Source organism: Hippocampus zosterae, chromosome 14, assembly GCF_025434085.1.
Source record: "Hippocampus zosterae strain Florida chromosome 14, ASM2543408v3, whole genome shotgun sequence".
Lineage (NCBI taxonomy): Eukaryota > Metazoa > Chordata > Actinopteri > Syngnathiformes > Syngnathidae > Hippocampus > Hippocampus zosterae.
Window position 1 is genome coordinate 2,413,110 of NC_067464.1, and position 24,403 is coordinate 2,437,512.

Genomic DNA, 24,403 nt, shown 5'->3' on the forward strand with positions numbered 1-24,403 from the left:
TAGTTAGTTTGCTGTTCAACAGTTTTGTGCTTCCCTTAAATTACAATTTTTACCAATGAGCCATTTTGGTCATTTTGGTCGGTTAGGTTCATGGAACTTTTATACATGCTTTGAAAAATTTAATGTATTACGAGCATGAATTTTGCACATATATTTTGTCCATGTCTTTATTCAATTTCTTTTTCATTTGTATTCCTTCATCTCATTAAAACATTGCTAAAACATTAGTTTGTGTGCATTAAACAACACAAGACGACAAAGAAAGAGATGTGATTGTGGCCAAAATAATATCACAATGAGGTAGTGGGGTCACAATTAACTGCAGTAAATTAAAAAAATAATCCGTTTAGTATAATTACAGTAAAACACTCACCCAAAAAACAAAAAAAAAAAGGTAATACTGAAGTCAACGCAGAGAGTGTAAATATCCCTTGCAGGATCCTTCAAGCATGCATGCATGATGATATATTTGGTCAAGAATATTTATACGATGAGCGTAAGGAAGAAAAGATTTCCCCAAACTGTACTAATATAAGAATAAAGTCACAATTTCAGAAAAAAATGGACAAGACTAGCCTTTTGAAAATCACATGCCAATTTAGTCAAAATATTACCAACTACAAAGATAAAGGCATAAAACCTTGACACACACACACACAAAATAATGTGACAAGAAAAATCATAACATTACAACATTTAGTACAAGTACCAGAATGAGAATGTGTCATGAATAAAAGCCAGACTGCTATGAGAGGAAAAAAAAAAAACAATTGCCAGGAAAAAAAAGCCGTCACACAACAGCAAAGTCAAATCAGCGTCCGAATAAAACTCTGATTTTTATGACATACAAGAGTTGCATTGACACAAGAATAAAGTGAATTAAAAGCAAAAGTCGCATTATTAGAACAAGTCACGCTGAGACAATAACAAATGTCGACAAATTTTCCTTTGACATTTGCGCTTCATGCCGATTCCGTTTAAAACCGAAGACAATAATACTGACAAGCCCGAGGTCGATTTTTGAGAGGCTCTCCTCTCAAAGAATCAAATGTTAACCACCAGGGGGCGCCGGAGGGAGCGCTTTTGTGACAGCAGCCGCTGCAAAACTACCGTATTGTTGGATGTGACCGAGCAATGGAAACAAACCTTCACCTTTATCATCACTCGATTGCGCCGAGGCGCGACTCACCGAATGACTGACTGGGGTGGCGGCCCCCCCCCCCCTCAAGCGTGCGTCGCAGTTTTGAGCCGCTGCAATTCCACGTCGTCGCTCTTGCCGTTGGCCGGCGCCTTTTTGGCGCCCTTTCGGAAAAGCTCGCCGATCTCTTCGAAGCTCTTGCCCTTGGTCTCTGGCACTCGCAGGTACGTGAATGCGGTGAAGCCAAAAAGCAGCCCGGCGAACAAGACGAAGACGTACGCGCCCAGCCAGTTCTGAGGTGTCAAAACGTGACACGGTTACATACCAGAAATACCCTTTTTAAAATATACTCTCGCCATATTTGCGCTAGAAAGTATAAGCAAAATAATAATAATAATAAATAAATACATCATCTACATGATATACGGTAGGCTACTTTTGGGGCGGAGGGGAAACAACATGGAGACGTGATACAACGCGGTAAGAATAATAATCTTTCTTACCTGTATGTAGGAAAAAGTCATGCCCACGACGAAGTTGCTAGTCCAGTTGCAGCAGCCGGCGAGGGCGATGGCCGCCGGTCGGGGGCCCTGGCTGAACAACTCAGCCACGATGAACCACGGGATGGGACCGGGCCCGATCTCAAAGAAGGCCACAAAAAGGAAGATGGCCGACATGCTAACGTAGCTCATCCAGGCGTACGAGCTCTACAAGGGGAGAAGACGGCAATCCTCGTCCTATTCTTTCCCAGCGCGTTCCCGAGGACAGACCGGGACAAACCTGCAACTTGAGGCCGACCGTCATGGCGACGGCGCAGCAGCACATGCCGCTCAGGCCGGCTAACGTCAGTGTGCGCCGGCCGGCCCGGTCCACCAGCGCCACCTGGAGGACGCAGGTAGCTTTCATTCTGGCATTATGTCCACATATTTCTTCACACAACTTCCCGCGATAAAATGTCGGCACATTTATTGAAAAATTTTGCTCCTCGCGTGAGAGTTTTAGCTAGTGCTTGCGAGGGTAGTTTTTATGATTATGATTTATATATTTTTTTGCATTACTTCAGAGTCGTTTTTGTGTACGAGTATTCTTGGGAAAATACTGTTATTGAGTTGTATCGACTAGTCTTTGTGTGGAGAAGTATTGTGGTTGATATCGAGTAATTTGGTTTCGAGTTATTTTTTGGTGTTATTGCAAAGTCTAAATGACTATCCATTCGTTTTCGAGTAGTATTTGCTTTATTGAGTATTTTTTTTTGCGTTAGAGTATTCTTGAATAATTTGTATTTGTGTATCGACTAGTTTTTGCGCTGATATTATCGACAAGTCTTTGTGTCGAAGTAATTTGGTTTGGTTTCGAGTCATTTTTTTGGTGTTATTGCAAAGTCTAAATGATTATCCATTCATTTTCGAGTAGTATTTGCTTTATTGAATATTTTTTTTGCGTTAGAGTATTCTTGAATAATTTGTATTTGTATTTGTGTATCGACTAGTTTTTGCGCTGATATTATCGACAAGTCTTTGTTTCGAGAAGTAATTTGGTTTGGTTTCGAGTCATTTTTTTTGGTGTTATTGCAAAGTCTAAATGACTATCCATTCGTTTTCAAGTAGTATTTGATTTATTGAGTATTTTTTTTTGCGTTAGAGTATTCTTGAATAATACTTCTTGTCGAGTTGTATTTGTGTATCGACTAGTTTTTGCGCTGATATTATCGACTAGTCTTTGTGTCGAGAAGTAATTTGGTTTGGTTTCGAGTCTTTTTTTTGGTGTTATTGCAAAGTCTAAATGACTATCCATTCGTTTTCAAGTAGTATTTGATTTATTGAGTATTTTTTTTGCGTTAGAGTATTCTTGAATAATACTTCTCTTGTCGAGTTGTATTTGTGTATCGACTAGTTTTTGCGCTGATATTATCGACTAGTCTTTGTGTCGAAGTAATTTGGTTTGGTTTCGAGTCTTTTTTTTGGTTTTATTGCAAAGTGACTAAATGACTATCCATTCGTTTTTGAGTAGTGTTTGCTTCAATTTGTGTTTTTATTATTATTTGGGGCAGTATTGAGAAGTTTTGTGTTAGCCTTTGCTCTTCACATTGTCACGGTGGGATGCAGGAGGTGGGGGCGGGGGTGTGGGGGGTGATAACAAAAGCGACTCACAGACACCAGAGTGAAGATGGTGTTGATGGCGCCGACGCCGATGGTGGCATAGACGGGCTGACTGACGCCGGCCTGGGAGAAGATTGCCGTGGAGTAGTAAAAGATCTTTGGACGACAGAAAAGAGGACACTTAGTGATGTGACACCAGAGTAAAAAAAATAAGTTTCACGTTCACGACAAGTGATCTGGCTTCAGCTTGACAAAAAGCAAAAGGCAGAAAGTTTTGTGCAAATTTCAAAATGAGAAAAAGGAAGTGTTTTTTTTTCCAAAAACCTGCTGGAATAAGACGTTTATTTAGGTTGCTTAAAATGACAAAAAACAAAACACTCAGAGCACAACTCACAGCAAGCTCGAAACATGTCAACAAAAACGGTCAAAAACTCAAGAAAAAGCACATTTGACGCCATTCCCTGCGACTCACCGCATTGATGCCCGACAGCTGCTGCGACAAATGCATCCCGAGGGCCACGAACAGCGGCCGCCTGTACGCCGACGAGCAGATCTTAGGACAGAACGCACGAGAGCCGTGTCGAGCTATGCGGAAAAAGTGCCCGTGTAAAAATTCCAGCGCGGGAAACCGACCAGAGACGCGATGGAGACCCGAGCCACCTTGTCTGCCTCCTCCTTCTCCCGCCTCATCTCGTCCAGATCGGCGGACGCGTCGTACGCCCCCTTCAGTCGGTACAGGCCTGCCACATATACACTTCTTTCAGCCGAGGCAGATTTTATTTTATTTTTTTCAAAGCAAAGTAAAGCGCCCGCGGACACTCGCTCTGTGTTCTTCGCGTACTTTCCTCAGCCTCGCGTTCCTTTCCCAGAAGGATGTAGAGGTAGCGCGGGCTTTCGGGGCACAGCGGCAGCAGGAGGGACTGCAGGACGGCGGGGGCCCCCGACAGCGCCAGGAGCAGGGGCCACATGGCGTCGTTCCCCAGGATGAAGTCCAAGCCGATCACCTGCCGGGTGGCGGGCGACGCGTTGACGCCGAGGCGGGACGCCGGGTGCGCCCGAGTGAGCCTTACCTGGCTGGTGAGGATGCCGATGACAATCGCCAGCTGGTGCAAGGTCCCCAGGGCCCCTCGGTAAGCTTTGGGCGCGATCTCGCCGACGTACATGGGGACCAGGCCGGACGTCAAGCCTGAAAACACACACACACACACACACACACACACAGGTTGAGCGTCAGTCAGTCATGATCTAACTGGAATGAAGGAAAATAACGTTGTCATATGAGGATAAAGAATATATCATTTTAGCAGAATAAAGTAGCTATATTACAAGGGAGGGGGGGGAGTGGACAATGAGAATAAAGTTGGGATAGGATCAGAAAAAGTTGCACTTTTATGAGAAAAAAAATGATGTCATTGAGAATAACATTGTAATTGATGAGGTTTTTAGAAAAATGTAAGAATATAGTGGTTATGTTACAACTTCAAAAAAAGTTGCACTGAAAAATATTGAGATTCTGCTGAAAGAAAAAAAAAGAATAGTTGTAATGTGATGAGAAAATTATGAGATTTTTTTTATGCCATTGAAAATAAAGTTTATTCATTTAAGTCATTTAAGAGATTTAAAAAAATATATTATAATAAGTATAAAGCAGTTATATTACGATTAAAAACACATGGGCCGGCCCGGTAGTCCAGTGGTTAGCACGTCGGCTTCACAGTGCAGAGGTACCGGGTTCGATTCCAGCTCCGGCCTCCCTGTGTGGAGTTTGCATGTTCTCCCCGGGCCTGCGTGGGTTTTCTCCGGGTGCTCCGGTTTCCTCCCACATTCCAAAAATATGCGTGGCAGGCTGATTGGACGCTCTAAATTGTCCCTCGGTGTGAGTGTGAGTGCGAATGGTTGTTCGTTTCTGTGTGCCCTGCGATTGGCTGGCAACCGATTCAGGGTGTCCCCCGCCTACTGCCCGAAGACCCCCCGCGACCCTAGTGAGGATCAAGCGGCTCGGAAGATGAATGAATATTCTAAGAAGTATAAAGCAGTTATGTTACGACTAAAAACACATGTTGCGCAGACCAGAAATAGCCCCAAGATTATTTTCATCTGTATCGCAAAAAAAAAAAAAAAAAAGTCTCAGTGTAATGGGATGGTTCCTTTGCCCGAAGCGTTTTGCAAAAAAGAAAAAAAAAAATCCTGCTCACCGCAGTAGAAGCCCATGATGGCGCGGCCCGCGATGACCATGAGGTGAGGCTTCCACATCTTGCACAGTCCCATCAGGAGTCCGGCACCCACGGCCAGCACATTGATCGCCAACATTCCTTTCACCCTGCCACCGCGTTGGTAGAAGAGAAGACATTTCAGTCAAAGCGGCGGCGGCAGCTATAATTTGGGGCTCTCACGCCACGCCGCACACCCTCTTCTTAAAAGTATGCACAGTCATTGTTCCTGACAGGTGACTTCACTCAAGCTGTTGCTGCTGAAAACGAACTAAAGACAGTCCGTCTTCCCATCAGGTGACATTTGCAAAATTCCTGTTCCGGACAAGAGACTTGGCAGGTGAGTCTGGCAACGTTTTTGTTCCACTTTTAGCACAGTAACTTTCATAAAGTTCTTGTTCCTGACCAGTTATTTATGCAAAGTTCTTGTTCCTGACCAGGCACTTGCACAAAGTTCTTGTTCCTAAATCGTGACTTTGTCAAACGTTTATTTTCCATTTCCACTTTTAGCAAAGCTCCTATTCCTAAATCCTGAAGTTCTTGTTCCTGCCACCCTAGCAAAGTCCTTCATCCTGACAATCGACTTTCACACAGTTGTTATTCGGGACATGTTCTTGAGAAAAGGTTTTATTTCCGCCAAGTTGCTGTTCCTGACAAATGGCTTGAGCAAGTTTTTTGCTAGCGGCAAGTGACTTTGCCAAAGTTTATGTTCCACTCGAGCAAAGTTCTTGTTCCTGACACGTGAATTTATAAAAAGCTCTTGTTCCTGACACTCCACCACTTATTCCGGACTAGTGAAAATCCTCGTTCCTGACAAGAGATTTTTTTGGGGGGGTGGTTTGTTTTCGTCTCCGTTGATTTATCACCTGCCTCTGAAGTCTCCCACGAATCCCACCAGGAAGGAGGAGAGCACGCCACCGACCGAGAAGATGGCTACCGACAGGGACCAGTACATGATCACAGTTGGATGAACCTGTTCCTGCGCAGTGTCTGCCGTGCGGCTGGCGTTTCGCGACATGGGGTCGGCTTCCTGGGGCCAAACGCCCAACGAGCGCCCATAGTGCCCCTCGATCACCTAGCGTGCAAAAAAAAACAACAAAAAAACGTCAGTTAATAGTAGAGGAAAGTTAAATTTGTGGACCACACAAAGAAAAAAAAAATTCATGGGTTAGCTAATAGAAGAGGAATGTTAAAATTGTGGACTACACTAAGAAAAAAAAATATGAATTTCAAGGGTTAGCTAATAAAAGAGGACATTTAAAATTGTGTACTATTTTTATGGGTTAGCTAATAATGGGTCAAAGTTCAAATTGTGGACTACACCAAGAAAAAAAATATGAATTTCAAGGGTTAGCTAACATCAGCACAAAGTTAAAATTGTGGACCACATTAAGGAAAAAAAAATCAAATTTCATGGGTTAGCTAATAAAAGAGGACATTTAAAATTGTGTACTATTTTTATGGGTTAGCTAATAACGGGTCAAAGTTAAAATTGTGGACTACACTAAGAAAAAAAATATGAATTTCAAGGGTTAGCTAACATCAGCGCAAAGTTAAAATTGTGGACCACATTAAGGAAAAAAAAATCAAATTTCATGGGTTAGCTAATAAAAGAGGACATTTAAAATTGTGTACTACTTTTATGGGTTAGCTAATAATGGGTCAAAGTTCAAATTGTGGACTACACCAAGAAAAAAAAAATCATGGGTTAGCTAATAGAAGAGGAAAGTTAAAATTGTGGACTACACTAAGAAAAAAAAATATGAATTTCAAGGGTTAGCTAACATCAGAGCAAAGTTAAAATTGTGGACTACACCAAGAAAAAAAAAATTCATGGGTTAGCTAATAGAGGAGGAAAGTTAAAATTGTGGACTACACTAAGAAAAAAAATATGAATTTCAAGGGTTAGCTAACATCAGAGAAAAGTTAAAATTTTGGACCACATCAAAGAAAAAAAATCAAATTTCATGGGTTAGCTAATAAAAGAGGACATTTAAAATTGTGTACTATTTTTATGGGTTAGCTAATAATGGGTCAAAGTTCAAATTGTGGACTACACCAAGAAAAAAAAAATTTCATGGGTTAGCAAATAGAAGAGGAATGTTAAAATTGTGGACTACACTAAGAAAAAAAATATGAATTTCAAGGGTTAGCTAACATCAGCGCAAAGTTAAAATTGTGGACTACACCAAGAAAAAAAATCATGTGTTAGCTAATAGAAGAGGAATGTTAAAATTGTGGACTACACTAAGACAAAAAAAATATGAATTTCAAGGGTTAGCTAACATCAGAGCAAAGTTAAAATTGAGGACCACACCAAGAAAAAAAAATCATCAAATTTCATGGGTTAGCTAATGGAAGAGGAAAGTTAAAATTGTGGACCACATTAAGGAAAAACAGTCCAATATCTTGGGTTAGCTCAGAGAGGAGCAGAGCGAAAATTGTGGAGCGCGCAACTCACCCGTTGCGGGGCGTTGATGACTCCCAGGCTGTAGCCGTATTGCAGGGAGCCCAACACTGCAGTGAAAACCGCCAGTGCCAAGGTGGCCGTCAGTTCCTGCGCCAATTATCGAAACTGAAAACAAATCCATTTGGAAGGTGGATACTTGCTGAAATGAATGCCGGCTTACCTTTCCGGGCTCCATGATCAAGAGTCCAAGAGTGTCAAGCCACCGGAGATCAGTGGGGGGGGTGGCGAGCTAATGATCAATGTCCAGTGAGCGACCAAGGACAAACAACACGCACGAGTTCAGGTAGCAAAAGCCCAAGACGTCAAAGTAATCCATACACACTATCTTTTTTTTTTTTTTAAACACAAAAACTTCAGTGGATTTGGTTACCGCAATGAAACACGTGCAAATAACTCTTTTTTTTTATAAGAATTGTCATGTGTTGTCTTCAGAAAGTTTTCATGAGACAAATGACATGACTTCATTTTTAGGAACGACATTAAATCCAAGAATGAATATTTGTGATTCACGCTAGGTTGTTATCGTAAAAATATTTGGAAATTGTGGATGCATTTCTGCAAAGCTTCCCTGAAGTTCTAAAAAGTGACTTTGCAGAATGTTGTGTAAGGTGCTTCATTGTTTTACGGTCTGAATTTATTTTGGATTAGATGCATGCAAAAGAAGCACAAACAAACCCATTTGTATCATTTCATTCCCTCACCGAATCAGAATCACATCGATAAGCTTCGGTGATGGAATTGGAATTGAAAAATTTGTAATCAATTCCCGTCAACATAAATGCAACGCCTGATTATTTCTTATTATTTATTAATTATCAATTAAATATTAATATTTCTTATTAGTTCTTGCTTGTTCCCGATAGCTAACGTTAGCAAAGCCCTTGTTCCCGACACATTAATCGAGCAAAGTGTGTGTTCTTGCCAGGTCACTCTTGGAAGGTTACTGTTCCTGAAACATGATTTCACTAAAGTTCCTGTTCCTGAGAGGTGACCTTGGCAAAGTTCTTGTTCCCGACTGGCAACTTGACCAAATCGTCCCCCCTTACTTGTGCCAAGTTTTCTTCCTGGCAGGTTAGTGCGTGTTTTCTCATGCAAGTTTTACAAATTTCTTGTTCCGCACGGGTGACTTTCATAACGTCCTTATTCCTGCAGGTGACTGTTCCAACTTTTTGCACTAACGCACACGGATGTAGAACTCAGTGTAATAAACAGCAAAACCAAATCGGGGCAGACAAGCGTGTTAGGATGTAGAATGCCAAGTTTTACAAATTTCTTGTTCCGCACCGGTGACTGTCATAACGTCCTTATTCCTGCAGGTGACTGTTCCAACTTTTTGCACTAACGCACACAGAATTCAGTGTAATAAACAGCAAAACCAAATCGGCGCAGAGAAGCGTGTTAGGATGTAGAATGTGGTGTAAGATTGCAGGCGGGCATATGCAGCACGTTTGAATCGAGTTAAAAAAAAAAATCCTCAGCAGCTGACGTAATCACTCAGTCTGGTTAATGATACACTCACAAGGTGAACAAAGTCTAACATTGGCAAAAACACTGCAGCGGGATGGGGGGGGGACTAACATTTGACTCCTTAGTGTAATGACCCAAATGGACAAACACACACACGTGCACATTCACACAGACACACACACACACACAAAGATACAAAGCAGCAACATGGCTCTACTCTTGCATTTATTTCTCTTCCAGTGTCTCTTTTACAAAACAAAACAAACCCTCAAACAGAACGATTAGTCTTTTTAAAATCAAGATGAAAAATGAAAACACACGGCAAAATAAAACATTACAGTAGTTTTGTCTGAAAGTATTCAGTGTTATTGACCGCAATGGACAACACACACCCACACACTCACGCACAGTGGGAAGACAAGGGCTCTTTATTGCTAAACCATTAGCCTGTTAGCCTGATGTGCATCTATAGCCATTGGTTGAGGTGGGCATTAGCTTGTCTTCACTAGCAATAATTTAATTTGAAATGTGTTAGCGTGTCGGCGCAAATCCGACGTAACCAAACCGGTTTCTAGACCATCCACAACGTATCCCACCACACATCATTTGGCATGTTTTTTTATTTTCAGTTTGAAACTCGTCCAATCATGAAGGCCGAGTTGGCTCATTCAATTTATTTTTTTTTGTGTGTGCTTGCATGTGTGTATACAAAAACAACAGGGGATGGTAGTGAGGATATTGTTCGTGATAATTTACCAAAAGTCACTTGCCCCTATAGGTTACTTTGGCAGAGTGCTTGTTCCTGGCAAGTGACTTTCCTGAGGTTATTGTTTCCTGACAGAATAAGATTTTAGACTTTGCCGATGTTGTTGTTCCCGATTGGTGGTTTTAGCAACGCTAAAGACAGATGACGGATTGTTAACTGATTGCTTTTCTACGATAATTTTCCTGTTAGGTGATTTTAACAAAGGTTTCTGCTCCTGATACAAGTTCTTGTTCCTGACTTTACTAAAGTTTCTGTCCTTCATGAGTGAGTTTCGCAGTTTAGTTATTATTCCTGACAGGATACTTTAGCAGAGTTCCTGCACCTGACTGGTGAGGTTGGTTAGCAATGCTTTTGTTCTTGGCACGTTGCCTTAACTCTTGCACTTGATGAATGTATTTTGTTACGTTCTTGTTCCTGATAAGTGCTTTTCCGAAAGTTCCTGACAGATGACTTTAACACAGGTCTTGTTCCTGATAAGTAGCTTTCCTAATGTTCTTGTTCCTGAAGGGTGACTTGTCTTGTTCCTGATGAGTGACTTTCCTAAAGTTCTTGTTCCTGATAAGTCGCTTTCCTTACATTCTTGTTCCTGATAAGCGTCTTTCCTGAAGTTCTTGTTCCTGACAGGTGACTTCAGCAAACATCTCGTCCATGACAAACAACTCTCATAAAGTTCTTGTTCTTGTTGAGCGATACATAATCGAATGTGACTTTGGTAACGTCTTAGTTGCTGAGTGAGTTTACCAATGTTCCTGTTCCTGACATACCTAAACAAGAATCTACCGTCAAAGAATAATCATGAATCCCGTGTTTCTGTGGCGGTGGGATACAATTGTGGCAACGGCCACTTTCGTCTACTTGTGTTAGATCAACTTTCCTGCTCAAAAACAAAAAACTTCACCTGGACGCACAACACAGACTCTTTTTGCCGTCTTTTCGAGGAACGGGACTCGCACACGTATGCACGCACACACAATTTTTTTCCGGGGGCAGTCGTGTGCTGTAAAGTTTCACACAGACGCCCTTTGTTGATTGACAGCACAAGTCTAATGCAGCACCTTTGAAGAGTGGAAGAATGACAAAGGGGGGGGGGGCGGGGGGGGGTCGTGAATGGGGTTGGAAGTGTGCGATTTTCTTCTTAAAGGGACGCAGACGTCATCTTTTGATTTAACGGGAAAAGGAGGAGGAGCAAATGGAAGAGGAGGACGATAAGGAGGAAAATCAAGTGTTCCCGACGCTGCCCTGGTGTGATTGTTTCAAGTCATGAGGGCGGCGAGACGGGCAAAGGAAGGGGAAGGAGGCAAAAGTGTGCAAAAAAGGTGGAAGACGGCAACAGCCAATGGGAGCGCGAGGCCGGACCAAGGGGGGCGGGTCATCACCAGTTCATCATGGAGTTCCTGTTGAGGGTCATGAAAAACACTTGGCTGCTGCCTCCCGAGCGCACTGATGCGAAGAACACCTGGCGGGAGACGGAAAGAGAAAAATTCAATTTCACGCGGTCCCTGGCGATTGTTGTTCCTGTGTAATTACAAATGTACACACATAAAGGCGTCCGACCGAATGAGATCATGTGACAGTTGTCATATTCTTCTGTGAATGTGTGCGTACTTTGTCATTGCGCTCGCACAGGAACTTGAGTCTCTGGGCCCTCTTGTGCATGAAGACTCCGTCCAGGTGCCCCGTCTCCACCGAACGGATCTCGATGGCTTTTTCGCCCCAGCCCATGATTTGATTGGAGTGGATGTAGGCTGCAGATGCACAGTCAAGTGTACATTTTCTATATTTTCTTTAGACACAGACACTTCTCCTCCACATCGAGAGGAGCCAGATGAGGTGGCTTGGGTATCGGATTCGGATGCCTCCTGAACGCCTCCCTGGTGAGGTGTTCCGGGCATGTCCCACCGGGAGGAGACCCCGAGGAAGACCCAGCACACGCTGGAGAGACTATGTCACCCAGCTGGCCTGGGAACGCCTCGGGATCCCCGGGGAGAGCTGGAAGAAGTAGCTAGGGAGAGGGAAGTCTGGGCTTCCCTGCTAAAGCTGTTGCCCCCGCGACCCGGCCCCGGATAAGCGGTAGAAGATGGATGGATGGACAATCAGATGCATGGACCTCATCACTACTGTATTCAAACTCCACACAGGAAGGCCGGAGCCGGAATTGAACTCCATCTGCGCTGTGAGGCAGTCGAACGCGCACACTTACCAACCGAGGTGGGCATCTCCCCCCACTGCAGGACGACATCTTTGGTGATCCTGCCGTAGGTATTGACGTAGACCCCTTCGTCCTCGTAGCACAGCAGCATCTCCATGCCGTCCGTCTTGGGCAACACCACGATGGCGTGCGGCATCACCTGGCTCTGAATCTATTGCGGGCGCACGCGCACACACAAAGATGTTAATACCTGTCAAATGTAATCGTAATCCCCTATCCGATTAAAATATCCCAGTGGGGTATTTAAAAGCCATATTTTGGGTTTAATCCCCGAAAAGCATGTTTGTTGATGCTAAGGCATAAGCGCAGAGAAAAGCTTCCTGTAGTACGTTTGGGTTTGACATCAAAACATGGATTCGGGTTTTTTATTTGCAGGTGTTTTCCACGTCTTTCTCAGCTCAATTATTTTGTTTTTCGCCTCTTTTTGATGGAATTAGTACAACAGCCACACGACACTGAAATATCAAAGGACAAAATCAGTATGACAGAGACGAACGAGTGAATGACAGTATGGTGGCGAAACTCATCTCAGCCCATGACGTACTTCATATTATTCATGACTTATAATAATTATAATTCATACAGAAAACACTTCAAAAGAGAAGGCAACACGACAGACAACTAGCCAGAAAGCTAGCTAGCTCAACAGCTAGCTTGACAGACAGCTACATAGATGCTAACCAGATAGAAAGACAGGATAGATAGATAGTTAGCTAGCTAGCTAACCAGATAGAAAGACAAGATAGAAAGATAGCTAGCTAGCTATCTATCTTTCTATCTTGTCTTTCTATCTGGTTAGCATCTATGTAGCTGTCTGTCAAGCTAGCTGTTGAGCTAGCTAGCTTTCTGGCTGTTTGTCTGTCGTGTTGCTTTCTCTTTTGAAGGCTTTTCTGTATTAATTATAATTACTATAACCAGATAGAAAGACAAGATAGAAAGATAGCTAGCTAGCTAGCTACATAGATAGATAGATAGATAGATAGATAGCCCAAATGACCAGACGGATGATCAGAGGTAAAATGATATACAAACTTCACAGTTCGCTTTCATTCGATATTTTCATGGTTAGGTTTAATACCGTTTTTTCCAATACAATTTTTTGGGGGGGGGAATTACAAAACTTTTATGCATTTCAAATAATAATTTCCACAACACCGTATTATGTTCTGGTATGTTCTATTTATACCTGGTTCTTAGTGCACAGTGCTGAAATTCCAGCCTTGTGCTTAAGGGGGCGAGATGAATTTCATCACATCCGCTCTAAGTGACTGCTACTGTTTGTTATCTATGAATCTCTACATGTGGACTGCACATGGGGCATGTGGTCGCACAACGCCGTGCTTCAACTGGGGGTGGGGGGGCGCTTTTTGACAATGGCTCTACACATCTACGCAGCAACACATAGCTACAGCTACACAAGAAGTGGATGGCGGAGGGCAGCGCGCATCACCTTGGTGTCTTTGGCACACTGAAAGAAAAACAAAATCGGCAGGGAAGGAGCAGGGCAGAGAGGAGGAGGATGTGAATAGTTGCATTGGCTGGCGATTTGAAAGTCTTCTCATACACAGACTCGGGATAACATTTCAGAAGGTCATGACCACCCTTAAAGTGGAACTTGAGACAGTAGTTTTTGTTGAAAGAACATCTCCGATGTGCCTCCCGTGAGTCTAACTTACGTGCGACGGGATGTAGATGTCGTACGGGTTGCCCGAGTCGACGTCGATGACGTGGAAGCCCACGCTGGAGCCGTAGATGACCTTCAGCCTTTGGCCTTCCTCCACCGTGAGGTCGACGAGCTGAGGACGGTGCTGCAGCTCGGCGAACGACTGCCAACCGAGACACGGAGGCACACTGAGCAGTTTTTCGAGATCCAGGCTCTCTCGTGTCTGTCAAATGCGCTAGCGAGCAAGAGTCTACTACATTAACATCCAGTCTGACAATGGAATTTAGTCATTTCTTTGTGCACCACTAGAAGGAGCCCTCATAGCACAACCGGCACAAAAAAACGGGCCGATGGCTGAGGCCTACCTTAAAGGCCATGAACTTGTGGTAGGGCTTGGGGGCCCAGGCGTAGATCTCCACCGAGTTCTTCAGTGCAATCACCAGGAACTTGATCCTCTCGTACTTCACTGGAACCACGGCACAGCGTGAGAAGCATTCTCGGGTCCTCACGTGCAACGACGCCGCGCCGCGCTTCGTGCCGATAAGGGCGCGTGTTCCATGCAGCAGCTCACGCTTACCGACTTTATAATGCACGCATCCTTCCAGCTCGCCGACAGTGATCCAGCCTTGCTTCTTCTCCACTTCCGGGTCGTTGTGCAGTATTCTGTTCCTCAGCCACGACAGGTAGTACACGCGCAGCTTGTTCTTTTTCCCTGAGAGCGGCCACAAAAAGAAATGGTGCGAGGTATGAAGGCATAAAATAAAACTGCAGTAAAAAAAATTTTTAGAATTGCAGTAAAAAGTTCACATCGACTTAACTGTGCTTAAAATATGTACCGTACTCTACCGGAATTAAAAAAAAGAAAAAGCTAAAACAAAAACACAGTAACATTCTGCACGTCTTGAAAATTCATGCTAATAAAATTAAAAAAACAACAGTCCAAGATGGGGTTTTTTTTCCGCAGAGGATAAAGAATATGTGCCTGCGTGATGTACTTTTAAATGCTGCGCCACCGTTTGAGTTCAATTATCGGTTGCTTAAAAAAGGTTGTCACGACTATCAGCGCTATTTTCGAGCCTATCAATGATGTTTTTCATTATGTGTTAGCGTTCAGCTAGCAGGGGCATTTTTTTTTAATGCAAAGTTATTTGGTTATTTTTGGTTAGTTTGTCATCAATCAAACACCTGTGCTAAAAATAATTTCCAATTTTTTAAAATTGATTCAAAACCTAAATACAAATCTGCTATGAACAGTCTGTAAAATAAAAACAGCTCAACGAAAGCTAGCAGCAGACCTACCCGAGATGGTGACGAGCACGTTGAGGCCCTCCAACACGTCCATCTGAAGGAAACGCCGCCTGGTGATCAGGTTGTAAACTTTTCCTTGGCCGCTTCGGTCCAGTAGCATGAGGCCATTCTCCGTCCCCACCAGCAGATTCACACCTGAGCGCATCAACGCGGACGTCAAGGACCAAAATATTGGGCGGCGAGGGGGCGGAGTGAAAGCTTTCGGGACGTACCCCAGAGTGCGGCGCAAAGTATCTCCGAGTTGAAACGCTTCTTGTACTTGCGGATCTCGGGCGTGTCGCTGTGCGGTCGGATGTTGGTGGGGTTGACGTTGACCACCGAGATCTTCCTGGCTTCGTTGAGTCGGGCCTGCTCCTGCCGCAGCAGCTCATTGGCAAACATGGCTGCCGCGGCAAAGGCGACGTGCGCGGTTAATGACGGTAGATGAATGGCGGTGGGGAGGGCGGGGGGGGCGCTCACCGGCTGTCGAGTTCTCGTTTTCGTCACTCGGGGACGTTTGGTAGATGCGAGGGTCCACAAATGGGGTGAAGGATGATTTGGAGCCGCCCAGACCAAACTGCGAGATTGAGAAACAACAAATAAGAATGATTCAAACGAGTTATCGTGTTGTCTGTATGTTCTTCATTATTTCGATATGGACGTAAATAGTAATTTTTTTTTCTTAATTTCTTAGGTTACTGATGTCAATGTAAATTTAAAAAAATGAAATAGCAATCTAGTTTTTAAATAAATAATAAATAGTAATTTTTTTCCTTCATTTCTTAGGTTACTGATGTGAATGTAAATTTAAAAAAAAATGAAATAGCAATCTAGTTTTTAAATAAATAGTAAATAGTAATTTTTTTCTTAATTTCTTAGGTTACTGATGTGAATGTACATTTAAAAAAAATGAAATTGCAATCTAGTTTCCAGCGTCGGCCTCCCTGTGTGGAGTTTGCATGTTCTCCCCGGGCCTGCGTGGGTTTTCTCCGGGTGCTCCGGTTTCCTCCCACATTCCAAAAACATGCGTGGCAGGCTGATTGAACACTCTAAATTGTCCCTAGGTGTGAGTGTGAGCGCGAATGGTTGTTCGTTTCTGTGTGCCCTGCGATTGGCTGGCAACCGATTCAGGGTGTCCCCCGCCTACTGCCCGAAGACAGCTGGGATAGGCTCCAGCACCCCCCGCGACCCTAGTGAGGATCAAGCGGCTCGGAAAATGAATGAATGAATGAATGCAATCTAGTTTTTAAATAAATAGTAATTTTTTTCTTAATTTCTTAGGTTACTGATGTGAATGTAAATTTAAAAAAAAAATGAAATTGCAATCTAGTTTTTAAATAAATAGTAAATAGTAATTTTTTTTCTTCATTTCTTAGGTTACTGATGTGAATGTAAATTTAAAAAAAATGAAATAGCAATTTAGTTTTTAAATAAATAGTAAATAGTAATTTTTTTTTCTTAATTTCTTAGGTTACTGATGTGAATGTAAATTAAAAAAAAATGAAATTGCAATCTAGTTTTTAAATAAATAGTAAATAGTCATTTTTTTCTTGATTTCTTAGGTTACTGATGTGAATGTAAATTAAAAAAAAATGAAATTGCAATCTAGTTTTTAAATTTAACCCTTTAAGGGACAGCAGTTACTATAGTGGACACCTGTTATCATTACTAAGCATCACCTGCACATTTATGCACACCGGATTGCGTCCGGATACGTTTCGGGTACCTCGGGCATGTCTCCCAGCTCCTGCAGGGCGGTGGGCGGGGCCGCGGGCGAGCTGCTCTGCCGCACCAGGTCGGGCAGGTTGCCGTGGCCGCCGGCGTGGTTGCCGAAGCCGTTGCTCTCGGCGTGGCAGCCTCGCCTCTTCTCCTCGGCCTGAAGCGGACAAGGAAGGAAGGTCAATGGTGGTCGTTCGCGCCGCCGCCGCGTTAACGTCAGGGGCGCTCACCTCTCTCACGACCAGCGTGCCGTCCTTGGAGTTGCTGTAAGGTTCTTCAAGGGAGCCCTCGCTCAGTCCGCCATAGGACTCGCTGCTGTTGTTTTGCGCGGCGGGCCTGCGGCGCAACGGCAAGTCCCGAGAAATATCGACAAAGTCCAAGCAAGTGTCAGTGAAACGGATCCCCACGTCATCGCTGGTGCATTTGTTGGTTCAAATTGGGCCAGCTCACATGATGCGAGGGATGTCGCTCACAGCCACGGTGCCGTCGTGTCCCACCGTCTCGCCGTCCTCGTCGCTGCTCTCCGACTCCTCGCTGGACGACGAGTAGTCCGTCACCTGCATCGGCGGGAAAGATTTCATTGGTAGTATATAAAAAAAAGATCGCACCATTGAGATTCGTATGACATTGATTTATTTTTTTTTTTTTCCCGAACCGTTGGCTCCATCGCAAAGTTTCATAATACATTTTAGGAACGCATTTTCGATCCCACGGGGTTCAAATTAGCTTTAAAAGATGTTTATGTTTCATAGTATGGAAAAAAAAATTACTGTGCGCAGCCTTTGCGTTAGTGCCTGATTTTACGAAAACAACACCCTGGCAAGCACACTCACACACACACACACACAATTTTATGTCCCCTCAAAACATAGAAACAAGTACACACACACGCAATTTTATGTCCCCTCAAAACATGGAAACGAGTACACACACACACGCAATTTTATGTCCCCTCAAAACATGGAAACGAGTACACACACACACACGCAATTTTATGTCCCCTCAAAACATGGAAACGAGTGCACGCACGCAGAACAAAAATTTTAAAAAAATATTTGTTTAACCTTTTCTAGATCAAAGTTATGAAATTAGATTTTCAAGCATAAGAAGAATTTTTCCCTAATTTGTTCAAATAATAATACGCACACTCAAACAGCAATTTGAAACGTCATCACACATCACAGCCATGGACTTCATTCTTGCCGTGATCTGGGATAGCCCACCTTAACCGGAGGCCGGCTCCCCTCCTCGACCCGAAACTCTCGCAGTTCCTTCGCCAGAGCGCTGAGGTCCTGAAAGGAGACCACCAAAGACTATTCACGTGGATTTACTTTTCCCGCGCCTCACATGAAGTGACCTCGCAAACATTTGGGCAAGGGAGGCGCTCGTCAAAGTGTTTTTAGTTTTTTTCTCTCTCAATGGTGAAAGGACAACATGGGGAGGTGGTGGTTGGGATGGGGGGCCGGGGTGTTCGGCGACAGCCCCTGCCAACTGACCGGTAACCATGACGACGAGTTGGAAGAGATTTACAAATGCTCAGGTGGTGGATGTGGCACATGCACCACAAGCGACATCCACCCTCTCTGCAATGTGTATGTGTCACATTGGGGGACTGAGGAAAAGGGGGGTCGGGGGGGGCTCACTAACCTCATCTATGGCTTTCTTATAGCTCTGAAGGATGGAAGGAGGCAGACAAGAGAGGTAGAGAACAAGTTTCGCGATTGTCCAACACTCCAGGCAAATAGTTTGGAGTGTGTTTGTGTGTCGGGACTCACTGCGGGCCTGCTGGGTCGGCTTGAGTCGCGGCCCTCCCCCTGTTTGGATTTGGCCTCCTGATCGGCTCCCAACGACGATGCTTCCTGTCTGCCCTGACCTGTCGGAGCGAGAACATTTTGCACTGAATATGTGCTGCACGGACACATTCTTCACATTATAACCGCAGACTCCAGCTTCAATAGAGTCGAGCAGCGATTTCAAAGCAAACGCGGTGAAGCGGCATTTCGCTGTTATGCCGCACACAAATGGAATATGGAATAATGGAATCAGCTCCAAGTAGGAATTTTAGGTTACTTTTGTTCTCGTTACTTTACAAAATGTCTTGAGCTGTTCAGTCTCTAATTCTTTGACTGCCCTTATATTGTCTGTCGAGATGTGTTACTGCACTATTTGTGTTCATAGGGTTATACAGCCCCGCAACATTGAGGTAAATTAGCATTAGGCTAGTGGACTGAACATTGTTTCCCCAAATGTTATTAGTTTCTTCTTTTATACATTAAAAAAATGCAATAAATACAGCATGTCCAAATTTTTAAGTTGTGATTTCTAAAAATTAATTATGTCCAAATATTCATTTCATTGGGCAGGAACAGTATGAGTTGGTTTTTTTGTTGTGTGTCATAGTTGCAAGCTCCAATCTTGAGATCGCGTCAGACAGGTCGATCCGAGAAGAACTAAGAGATGTCCTCGGAAAACCGGTTTGACAGAAAAAAGAGTGTTTGGACTCATGTTTTGGGACACCTGCAGAAAGAGAACACATACCTCTCCTCTCGACCGAGCCTCCCTGGGATGAAGGCGAGGAAGATGATGACGAGTTGGAGGAAGTTCTTTGCAGCATGGCGTCCAGAGAGAGCTCAGAACGCCGCAGGTCCGGGTTACTAAATTCAAATTAAAAAAAATAATAATAAATGAGTGTTGCAAGGAAACCGGCTGCTGCAGCCAAGTGGAGACTATGGGCTATAAAACTGCAGCACCCTGGATAAAGCCTAAGAATGAAGTTCACCTTGCTCGTATGAGCTGAGAGCCTGCTCGAGGCCCCAGAATGACACCACCGTTGGGGGAGTTCTTTCTGACCAACGCTGGGGAGATGGAGGTGTTCCTCTGGGGGATCTGAGGACAAATACGGTAATCGTCATGGTTAATACACAGCAATAATTATGAAAAAAACAAACAAACAAGAAATGAGATGAACCTTTTCATGATGCACCACGCAAGGTCTTACCGGTTGGGATTCTCGGACCTTGGGCACCAAGTCTTCCTCTCTCAGCCAAGCGGTTCTGTCCCGATCCCGATCGGCGATGCGAAGCGGCGGAGTTTGGTTGTCGGAGGTCGGGTCAGAGTTCTGCCGGGGGATATCCGACCTGGCGGAGACCACGCTCTCGCTCAGAGCCGATCCCGTCTGCTCCTGCAGCGACTGAGAACCCGACATGGAGCTGGAGTGAGTCTTGACCGGAACCAGGTGGGCCATCTGAGGCATGGACGAGGAAGCCGGGAATCAGCAGGAAGGAAATACAGACGAGTATACGGTAAGGCATAAAAGGATAGAGGACCAAGGAATGCCGAGTCGAGGAACAAGGACTTTGTTTTGGTGTTAGGAACAAGTAATAGTCCGGAACAAGAACTTTGCTCAAGTCAGCCGTCAGGAACAAGACCTTAAATGTCATGAACAAATTCAACTCCCAGGAATGAAAATCTTGCCAACATAACTTGCAGGAACAGGAACCTTGGCTAAGTCACCTGTCGGGAACAAGAACTTTGCTCAAGTCAGCTGTCAGGAACAAGACCTTAAATATCATGAACAAATTCAACTTCCAGGAATGAGAATCTTGCCAACATAACTTGCAGGAACAGGAACCGTGGCTAAGTCACCTGTCAAGAACAAGAACTTTGCTCAAGTCAACTGTCAGGAACAAGACCTTAAATGTCATGAACAAATTCAACTCCCAGGAATGTAAATCTTGCCAACTTGCAGGAACAGGAACCGTGGCTAAGTCACCTGTCAGGAACAAGAATTTTGCTCAAGTCAACTGTCAGGAGCATGAACCATGTGTCAGGAACAATTTGCTGAATGTACCTCTCAGGAACAACAACGAAACTGCGACCAGTCGTGCTTGACCTCAACAAGAGGTGACACATTTTATCTGGTAGGACAATAAGGGCTGGGAGACGGGGAACAATGCAGCCAAGTGGAGACTGTGGAGTTGAATACAGTCACGTCCCGAGGTAAGGCACAGCGACACGGTAACCAGTGAGCGGCCCGGTTTGTTTCACATCGACATATTTTATCGGAGAGGAGACTGCGGGCCGATTTAGGTAACGGGAAAGCCAGCAATACATGACAACAATGTAAATATTTTGTACAGCCCTGAAAACAAAGTGACGAGAGGTAGTAAGGTTAATTTTCAAGGCACAAGTGTTCCTGCGGCACACCCACACACACACACACACCTGGGGTTCAACAGGACGGTGGGCGGGTGGAGTTCGGGCAGCCTGCATGCCCCCACTGCTGCTGAAGGACTCAGATCGGGGAGGAAGGGAAGGGTCGGAGATCCGGTTCGACACTTTAGGCTGCAGTGCCGGAGAGCTCTGTCTGTTCAGCTTAGACCTTTCCTCCACCTGACACACACACACACGCACACACACACACTATGATCACTCATAGCCCGGCAGCGGCTAGAGAATTTTAATTTTGGGGGGAAAATTCAGACCCTCAAGCCAGTTTCAAGTTGCGAGATCAAATCTGGTCGGCACGTATCATGGAAATGTGTCCTACAAATTTTGCTAACAAATATTAACGGCGAATACTGGACATATGTACTGTCTGATTAGCAAAAAAAATTTTTTTTGATGGAGTTTTTTGATATTTGCATCTGGCCGGAACATGGCGGCGAAGTTGACCGACCGGCCATCAAACCCAAATCTTTAATTTCGTCACAGAGCTGTTTTCACTCAGCAACAAGAAATTTGGTAGCCATATCTAGAACGCGATGACCTACAAAATGCCTCAAGAAACCGTGCCCCCCCCCCTCCACCAAAACAAGAGCAACATTTTAGGTCAAAGTGGCTATTTTGGGATCATTTTATGCATTTCCTTCAAAACCAACCACAGATCGCATCAAGAGTTTGTCCTAATTTTGGAGTCAACACTTTGCCGTTTCTTTTCGCGTCATGTTGCATGTGCAAAGAGAACGGAATCCCTTTGAAGGGTTTTTTTGGGGGGGGGGGTTTTGCAAATCCTCATGAGCTCATAATCTATTGGGGGGGATTATTCAAGATTATGACTCGGGTCATCACAACTACAGTCTGCATGCAGCTCCTATTCATGAGTCACAACGACGGCGACGGAGGCAGGGAACAACCCCCCCCCCGAGAAGACAAAAATTGTTAGTACTCATGAAGGGGAGGAACTACTGGCAGCTTTTTGTTTAGTTTCTGTGGAGGCAGAGAGATGTTAGCGTCGTCATCTACAAGAGAAAAGAGAATCTTTGAGAAGTGTGTGTCAGGAGAAAACGGTTTGGGGACCTGGCCCGGCACCCAAAAGGATTTTTCCCCTCTGTGGTAAAAATGAGAAAGAACAGCGGACACTAGAAAGACGAAAGAAGGAGGATCCGGAGTTTGTTGGAAAAGGGGTCCGACGATCACTAACTTGGGACTCATAAGGACCGACAATAGACAGGATCTTCTCGGTTCCTTTAGAACCAACGGGTTTTTTTCAGTTTTTTTTAAGTAACATGGTCTGATTGGCTTCTTGTCTGTGAGAAGACGAGTTTGGAAGAAGAAGAAAGAGCAGAAAGCCTCATTCTTGCTAAGGTGGAGTAGCTCTTGACGACATTTTGGCTCTACGTCTACATCTACTCTACTGCAGCGGCGGAGGGCACTAACCAGTTTTTGGACCTGCGCGGGGGCCTTAGTAACAACATCAGAGTGATTGGGCACAGAGAGGGGCCTGCCTGGGGACTTCTCTTTCTGGCGCTCTCGAGGCTCTGCGGCAGCTTTCGACTGTCTGACCGGCGCGGGACCGGAAGGTTCTTTCTCAGGGTTACGAGGGTCCTTCTGAGCTGCTTGAGCGTCTTCCTTGACGGCGGTCGGGCTGCGCTTCCTCTGACTGCGATTCTGAGCCCTCAACTCTCTGACCTGCTGACTTATCTCCCGCTTTAGTCCCGGGTCCAGGGGCTCCCCTGGGTCTAGCGCAATGCGGATCTGGGGGACCTGGCCGGGAAGGATCTGGGCACCGACGGACGGCGCGCGTCGAGGGGTTTGAGCTCGGGGTTGGCCGCGGGAGGCCGGGGACGCGGACGAAGACGAAGGCGGCTGGTTGAACGACTGATGATGGCGCAGGTTAGGGCGGGGCGGGTTACCGCGTTGCATTTGTGCGTGCTGCTGCACCTGGGAGTCAAAAGTCAGAACAAGAACACGGGCGGCAATGTAAACACAATTCAGGGGCCGGGGAGTCCCACAGTCTCCAGAAGGATCCCGACAGCTGTCCTGTTGAGAAAGATTGTTTAGCGGACGGGAAGGCCCCTCGCTGTGACAGCAGAAAACAAAAGGTTTCAGAAATTGATACTTGGTCGACGATCAGTCCGGGCTGGGTTGTAGCCACGGATGTTTCCTTGACATGCTACTGAGTCTCGGCTACAGATTTCTGTATATTCTCTAACTGGCAGCCCGGTAGTCCAGTGGTTAGCACGTCGGCTTCACAGTGCAGAGGTACCGGGTTCGATTCCAGCTCCGGCCTCCCTGTGTGGAGTTTGCATGTTCTCCCCAGGCCTGCGTGGGTTTTCTCCGGGTGCTCCGGTTTCCTCCCACATTCCCAAAAAAATATGCATGGCAGGCTGATTGAACACTCTAAATTGTCCGTAGGTGTGAGCGTGAATGGTTGTTCGTCTCTGTGTGCCCTGCGATTGGCTGGCAACCGATTCAGGGTGTCCCCCGCCTACTGCCCGGAGACGGCTGGGATGGGCTCCAGCACCCCCCGCGACCCTAGTGAGGATCGAGCGGCTCCGAAGATGAATGAATGAATATTCTCTAACTCATTCAGTGCCATTGACGGCTACAGACGTCAAAGATCCATTTTAACTGGTCTGGGAGGGGATGAGTTCGAGAATACATTCCCACCCCTGGCTCAAGTGTGGGAGTGCCACCTCAACCCAGCCTCCGTATTCTTCCAAATGCTACTCTGGTTCCCGTTTCCAGTTTCTTAAAGGAATAAACTTGACTCTCGGCTGACGGCGTACTGCTAAGAAGTCATATAAGTACAAGTAAAATTATTTGGGCCTCAAGTTGGACAGTGACTTTAAAATGGATCAGTAAATTGGTGCGGTCATTAAGTCCTACGACCACACCCCCCACCCAAGCCCCCCATCTTGATCATCTGGCAAAGGTGATTTTTTTTTTTTTATCATTTGTGGTTCTCCTTCATACCTGTGTAGGTCAGGGCAGATTATTTTCACAAAAAAGGGTAATTCTGACGTAGCAGTGTGTGACTTCCGCATTTTGTAACATTAGCATTAGCATGTAGCATTTTGTTTTATGTTGACGTGCAACAATCCCGCCTACATTTAGTTCTCACAGGCGAACGGCACGTGTGTTTGCCACCGAC

The 24,403-nt window shown here is 44.9% G+C and overlaps 2 protein-coding genes across 25 annotated transcripts in view; both read right to left on the reverse strand.

The window, feature by feature from the left end:
* Window positions 1-650: 650 nt before the first annotated feature.
* On the reverse strand, window positions 651-8,418 carry LOC127614308 (solute carrier family 2, facilitated glucose transporter member 2-like). The gene is made up of 12 exons (XM_052085573.1): window positions 8,078-8,418; window positions 7,909-8,004; window positions 6,314-6,522; window positions 5,433-5,557; window positions 4,308-4,423; window positions 4,079-4,241; window positions 3,871-3,977; window positions 3,710-3,790; window positions 3,289-3,393; window positions 1,919-2,020; window positions 1,642-1,845; window positions 651-1,431 (listed from the first exon to the last, which is right to left on the reverse strand). The coding sequence occupies exons 1-12, from the start codon at window positions 8,090-8,092 to the stop codon at window positions 1,225-1,227; spliced, it is 1,530 nt and encodes a 509-aa protein (XP_051941533.1). The 5' UTR covers window positions 8,093-8,418; the 3' UTR covers window positions 651-1,224.
* Window positions 8,419-10,682: 2,264 nt separating this feature from the next.
* tnika (TRAF2 and NCK interacting kinase a) overlaps window positions 10,683-24,403 on the reverse strand; it is a 284,569-nt gene continuing 270,848 nt past the window's right edge. For 5 of the 24 annotated variants that reach the window (XM_052085466.1, XM_052085480.1, XM_052085478.1 and 2 more), the window contains 21 exons: window positions 22,687-23,190; window positions 21,253-21,420; window positions 19,997-20,272; window positions 19,808-19,914; window positions 19,567-19,682; window positions 18,804-18,901; window positions 18,676-18,699; window positions 18,252-18,320; window positions 17,479-17,585; window positions 17,259-17,364; window positions 17,036-17,185; window positions 15,790-15,886; window positions 15,543-15,713; window positions 15,322-15,465; window positions 14,600-14,734; window positions 14,388-14,488; window positions 14,036-14,185; window positions 13,810-13,827; window positions 12,351-12,510; window positions 11,756-11,895; window positions 10,683-11,606 (listed from right to left, as the gene is read on the reverse strand). In XM_052085466.1, coding sequence (XP_051941426.1) covers window positions 11,523-11,606; window positions 11,756-11,895; window positions 12,351-12,510; window positions 13,810-13,827; window positions 14,036-14,185; window positions 14,388-14,488; window positions 14,600-14,734; window positions 15,322-15,465; window positions 15,543-15,713; window positions 15,790-15,886; window positions 17,036-17,185; window positions 17,259-17,364; window positions 17,479-17,585; window positions 18,252-18,320; window positions 18,676-18,699; window positions 18,804-18,901; window positions 19,567-19,682; window positions 19,808-19,914; window positions 19,997-20,272; window positions 21,253-21,420; window positions 22,687-23,190 — 2,925 coding nt within the window. In that variant the 3' untranslated portion in view covers window positions 10,683-11,522. The remainder of the gene's footprint in view (window positions 11,607-11,755; window positions 11,896-12,350; window positions 12,511-13,809; window positions 13,828-14,035; window positions 14,186-14,387; window positions 14,489-14,599; window positions 14,735-15,321; window positions 15,466-15,542; window positions 15,714-15,789; window positions 15,887-17,035; window positions 17,186-17,258; window positions 17,365-17,478; window positions 17,586-18,251; window positions 18,321-18,675; window positions 18,700-18,803; window positions 18,902-19,566; window positions 19,683-19,807; window positions 19,915-19,996; window positions 20,273-21,252; window positions 21,421-22,686; window positions 23,191-24,403) is intronic. The other 19 variants (XM_052085482.1, XM_052085483.1, XM_052085487.1 and 16 more) reach the window with 14 other exon arrangements.